Raw genomic sequence first — 6452 nt, 5'->3', positions numbered from 1 at the left:
CTTCTTCTTCCATTTTCTTTTCACCTCTTTCACCTTTGCACCTTTCACAAAATAAAAATCTAAATTTGAGAAAAATTGGCCTTAGGGGATGTGTGAGATAATTTCATTAAAGATATCTTTATAAATATGTGGAAGAATAAACCTTTTTGGAACAAGACAAGACAAGACGGGAATGTAGAGTTTCTTTGAAGCAAGACAAACTGCAACGCATTTTGCGCCCAAGACGCAGAGACTCACTAGGCATATTAATAATGTATACCGTAAGCTAACCCTTTTCAAACAATATTGTTACACCCACGACCGAACGATGGAGATGTTGTATGCATTTAGTCAAAACTCTACTCAGAAGAAGGCTTCAGTGATCTCCCTTATAAGTTGCAAACATTTTTACTTGGTATCAATTCCTCGCATATCTGTCCATCCATCTATTCGTCGAAGTTGATATGTGCGATCAACATTCTCCCTGTCGCAAAACTTAATTCATCTCTTGGCAATGAAAAAGGGGCCAAATCGATCAAAGGAATCCTGTACAGTACAAGATGAACTGAAAAGAGCTTTGTATGCGAATTTGTATCCTTTCCATTATTGATAGGCATACGACAATGCAAATTTCCGTAATATTTGAACGGAAAAATAGAAACACTTGCCCAATATTATAGACTGCCGAAATTTCCTTTTAATGTGATGGGTAACAAAGTTTCATCCACGGCCACATGCTTAATTCTTCTTACTTTTTTTTTGACTTTTTCTATTGTTATTATTATTAACCGCAAACATTTGTAATGGAGCGTAAGCTAAATGTACTTAGTTTGTTTTTTTTTTTTTTTTTTTTTTTTTTTTTTTGATAAAATTAAAGCAAAAGAATGTAAAAAAAAGCTACAAAGTAAGAATAACATATTTCCTATGCGCATTCTTACATGTTGTTGACATATTGACAAATGTTAAAGATTTACAATGAAAACATTTGAACAAATATAGCAGCAGGTAGAAGAAGAGCCCCTCGAAACGCATGCATGTCTATGCAACACAAAAACGCCGAAGATCCCAAACGATTAGAAAAACATAAAAATTCCAAAGCGGTAAAATGTGGTTACATGTGAAAAAATGTGTAGGTTAAACACAAAAAAAAAAAAAAAAAAAAAAAAAAAAAAAAAAAAAAAAAAAAAAAATGGAAGACTTACAGTTCGTATGCGCGTATGTTAAACCAAATCATTTTTTTTAGTTACAAAAAAAAAGAAAAGACGATACTTAAATTAAATTCACATAGTACAACATTAGCTTACACTCGTATATTGAAAGCAAGAAGCGCGGTTAGATTGATTCCCATTTTCAAATTCAATCGCTTGCCATCATTAATGCAAATATTGCGATCGTTTAGGTCGCAACTACGGATGGAGATTAGATAGATAAACGCATGAACGCACGGATATTAATCAATCTCGAGATGTTACTAATGAAAGGAGAAGTTCAGCGCGCTTGATCCATTAGTACTGGTGATGCCATGTTCAGGATAGCAAGAAGAAATTCGAATCATTTATTCCTTGAGCGGAATTCATTTATTCTCCGCGGAGTTAGTGAGGCTTTACTATCCACAGATCTGCCATCTGGCTATCGCAGAACACACACAATGTGCAAAATATTGTTTTGACAAATGTAACCGATTTTTTTTTCTAAACGGCATAGTTCACTATTATTATCTGTAATAGGTTTAAATTAACATCAACTGTAGACTATAGGTGTTTAAATTTCGTGTCGGTGACAATCAACAAAAAAATCTATCTTAATTTTAACAACCGCAAGCATTGCAATAACAGAAAGTACACTAACAAACAGAAGAATGAAAGGACAAAGGAACTTAATTAATCCGAACCTTATATTTATATATATATATATATATATATATATCTTACGATAATTAAGAGTTGAATGTATTTTATAACGTTATAAACGTCTGGCAATCTTCAATGTACAGCTGTTGCCAAAAAGTAAATAGAATAAGAATAAGGTGAACGTGAACTTTGATCTCACACCAGTACTTGGATGTAGTTGCTAGAATGGAAGCGCATTAAATCTTAAGTTTGGAAATATTATAGGGATTTGGACCACGTTCCAGATATCCATAACTTATTTACGACTACCTATTAGGCATAGAATAACAATTTTTTATTACTTTTACTGCGGAAAACTTCAAAGAGAAGAGAAGAGAAACTAGAAGTAACAACTGACGAAATTTGCGATTTTGCATCTCGTGCCCTATCATCTTTCATCACAATGTTAGGGAAATTAATATGAAATGACAATGAAACAATTACCTAAAACCCTTAAGCAATATTAGCATGCATTACAAGCGCGTATACGTTTCTCGAGCTTTCACACATGAGAAGCCAAGATGATACACTTCCAATCAATCAGATAATTTGAGTCAATTAAATTAATCGAACCATGTAACTTAATAAAGATCTTAAATAATGTAATAATAATTCAATTAAATAAATTTTGCCATCTTTTACACCCATCAATTCATGATATTACCGCCAACTCATGAGTTCATCAAACGATCGTTAGTTACTGCACGTACTCACAGTCACCATTATTCGAATCGCTTGGCAATAGCATATGTGTCCGAATTTATTATGGCAATTGCCCACGCAACTTAAACTTAAATAACTTCATGCAATTCTCGAAATAAATCTAAAGCCGGCTTCCATCGAACACTGACAATGGATTTTATAAAACCAAATTTTAAACCCCCAAAACAAAGCGTCCTACTCTCAATAGTTGAAAGGAAAAGATTTCTCCCGCTCGCCAAGAGAGGAAGATTACAAAAGCATTTAAAAATGAGCCAAACTTTTCAAAGAACACGCCTGCAACGCCCGCAAGTCTATGTAGCAATAACTGTGAACGTCTTTGTTTTCCGTATCACATATACCACATAAATTTCCACCTTTATCGTAGAAATAGAAAAAATCAACCGCACCCATCCAATATTATATAAAAATTTAGTTTTTCACCTTTTTTTAGAATCACGGTGCTGGGTATATATAAAATTTTCTAACTTGCTTCTCCTTTTCCTTTTGTATAATGAATGCCTTGGTCCTTCTAGAATGCGTGGAATAATTCATTACCCATAAAAAGTTTTTGCCTTGAAATTCCGAGTTTCTCTGCAAGCAGACCAAAAAGAGCCCGTGTGTGAAATACAACTCTCTTGGAAAATTATAATTTTATGTCTTATCTGCCTATTGTTAGTTCTCTTCATGGAGTAACAGGTTCCTTCAGAGTGTGTTTATATTGATTTAAAAACCATTCCGAACGAAAATAAACTAAAATCTTTTTTTGTGCGATTTTATTTATACGATTTTTTTTTTCCGTGCGGTTTATGAAAATTTCAATGAAATTGGAACATAATTGACGAAATTATCAATAGAAAAACATTAATGGGTTTTACCGACCATTTAGGTTTTTCGATTTTTGATATATATGTATTTCATCACATTACATAAGTGCAATTACATTATATTTGTATTACATTATCTAATCGCACAATGTAATTGTGGAACGCACCATAAATTCCAGTTTGGATTTTCATGAAACAGTTTGCGTGTCTGATCAGGTCACTGAGTTGATTTCTTACGAATGAGATAGTTGGCGACTAGTCTTATGCTTTGTTTTGTTTGTTTTATGGAATAGATAGAAGAGGTTTCTTTGAAGGGGGCAAAGAATTGCTTTTTTTATTCATCTCTCATCTGCACACAAAACCAGGTTTGAGTGTATGTTAATTGAGCTCCAGTACTTCTATAAAAACGACCGAGCTTTGTCGCTTTAGCGCAAACTTTTAAGAATTGGAATCTCAAAATGTTAAAATCAATGGGCCGTAAGTGTACCAACCAACGAAACACGTTCGAAGATGGCATGTCTAACGCGGCGTTGGAGTAATGCGTCCTCCACACGGCCTTTGAATAGATAAGAAGATAAGTTGAGCCAAGAAGAATTTCTTAATCGTTGGTTGGAAACCTATACGCAATCCTATGATCTGGGCTTTGATTCCGAAATCTGATTGAAGTCTTCAAGTCAAGCAAAAAAGTCTTGGACATAGCGACCACCACTACTGTGTGGAACTGCAATGTAGGCCTCACTAATACTTTACAAACAATGGAAGCATTGCAGATTGTGATGTTGGCAACAAATCATACTATTTTTGTCCCAGAACCAAAACGAAGTGGATTAAGAAAGCTGAGTGCCCGTGACAGATAGCAAAAAATCGTCCACAAAATCGAATGAGCAGGAATATTTGGACTTGGAAGAGCAGTTTTATGGTCTTCGAATTGCTGACTATAAAAAAAAAAAAAAATAACCAAAAGTTTATTTTGGTAAAACAATATATCTCTCATATATTCTAAAACGTTTAACGCGCCTTTCTCGCATAACACGAAAGTTCAAAACCGCAGCCAGCATAGCGCAGATAATTTTAATTTTTTTTTCATACATATTATTTACGGTATTTTTAAAAGTGCATTGTAGAAATTGGTAGGATTTTCAAGTGCTTTCTTTGGTCGAAAATGTCATTTTTTACATACACACGGTTGTACCGATGTAGATTAAATGATATTTTTATTTTTAATTTAAATTTGGACCAGTTATGCTGCCTGATGCAGAGCACCTTTAATCAATAATTTCGCAAGAAGATGGCTACGGCGTTGCCATTTTTTATATATTTTTTCCAACACTTCAAACCTTAATAACCCCCTCAAACATTATTATGCTGCTAACTTCCTTTCTGGCGTAAAAAGATTCTCATAAAAGATTTTTTTTTTTTTTTTAGACGGATACAGCGGTCTACTCCTTAATGCAAATAGATGCAATAGTTAAGAAGCAATTGCTTCCATTTTCAAATGAATGTAGAAACGAAGTCATAACTAATCGAATATTTGAGGGAGATTTTAAAATATATATAATATTCATCTCCTCGAGAAGGTGAGAAAGAAAAAAGATTTGTCATGAATTAGTTTTAATGTGATGTAAAATGAGAAAAGCATTCCTTTCGCTCATTTGACCGTTAAAATGAAATAAAAATATCTTTAGGAATAAACAGTGTTTTCGTCTCATATCATCGAGTAAAAAATGTGACAATTTCAAGTCAAATTATTAGTCGATTAAAAGAAGTGAAGCTTTAAAAACTTGATAGATTTTTTCATTTCTTCAGTTCAGTTACGGTAAACACTATGCAATAGAAACAACGATGAATGAATATTCGTATGAATATACTACCGATTTATTTTTCATTTTAATCACTAATTTATGTTTCATTTTTATATGTGTTAGTGCTTGTGTCCACACTCGCTTCGTTATCTCTCATCTCAAATTCTATTTCTTCACCGCGCTTCATATTAAATATTTTATTTGAATTATATGACTGCAGGCGCTCACAGTGTTCTTATTTCTGTTCTGCCTCCCATTACTATTACTAATATGCATATGCATATGCTTGCATATAATACATAGATGTATTAAAGATATTATGATTATGTAACAGGACACAAATTGTTAATGATTAAATTATGTATTCTAATGCTTAAAGTCAGGTCGTAAAGTTAAGTAAATTTCAAATGGCATGGCTTTTAAAAATGAAATAATGGTCACGCTCTGCCATAGCATGAAATACATGTGCATCTAGACACACTTGGCAAACTTATGGTACTTCAAGAAGCAGCTGCATAATAAAAAGATGCGGCAATACTAGCAGTGCTGTAAGTGCAATAATTGGTTCATGTGTCACATAAACTTTTCAAATTGCGCACACGCATATGCGTAATACAATTAAAATCGTACACTTATGTACGTTTCCATTATCCATTATCGACAGTGTAGTGATCGGAAGATTTTATTCAGTGTTTTTGACAACAACTACGTTAGAAAAACATATAAAAAATTTCCTAATAATTACAACAACAAGTTGCTGCTGCTGCAAGAGTTTTGCAAAGAATGTATTGGAAATTCAATAACAAAAATAGAACTAAAAAAGAAATGAAAGGCAAAGAAAATCCAAGAAAAAGTATAAACAATTGAGAAATAAATTAATTAAAGAAATTAATCAATACATAATATAAAAATAATTAATAACTAAATAAATAAATGTTTCCTTAATTCGATAGAATTCAATCCTTTGTAGAGTCAGTCGAGCCTTCGTCAATCTTTTTTCCGCTCGATCTGCGTTTAGGTTTCTCCTCTTCGGTATTTGAGTCAGTCGGCTCTTTATCAACCCCTTTTTCACCTGATCTGCGTTTAGGTTTTTCTTCTTCGGTATCTGAGCCAAACGACTTTTTATGAACCCTTCTTCCACTCCATCTGCGTTTAGGCATTTTTTTCTTTTCGGTATCCGCGTCCATCGGGTCTTTTTCAATTTTTTCTCCGCTTGATCTACGTTTAGGTTTTTCTTCTTCGATATCAGAGTCAAT

At 33.2% G+C, this 6452-nt stretch overlaps 1 protein-coding gene across 1 annotated transcript in view; it reads right to left on the bottom strand.

The window, feature by feature from the left end:
• Positions 1-6152: 6152 nt before the first annotated feature.
• The window catches only part of LOC119644946 (DC-STAMP domain-containing protein 2-like), a 5640-nt gene continuing 5340 nt past the window's right edge, over positions 6153-6452 (bottom strand). Inside the window, exon 13 of the mRNA XM_038044690.1 lies at positions 6153-6414. Coding sequence (XP_037900618.1) covers positions 6153-6414 — 262 coding nt within the window. The remainder of the gene's footprint in view (positions 6415-6452) is intronic.

The sequence above is a fragment of the Glossina fuscipes genome, unplaced genomic scaffold, assembly GCF_014805625.2.
Source record: "Glossina fuscipes isolate IAEA_lab_2018 unplaced genomic scaffold, Yale_Gfus_2 1, whole genome shotgun sequence".
NCBI classification, from domain to species: domain Eukaryota; kingdom Metazoa; phylum Arthropoda; class Insecta; order Diptera; family Glossinidae; genus Glossina; species Glossina fuscipes.
This window is presented reverse-complemented; position numbering and strand designations above follow the sequence as displayed.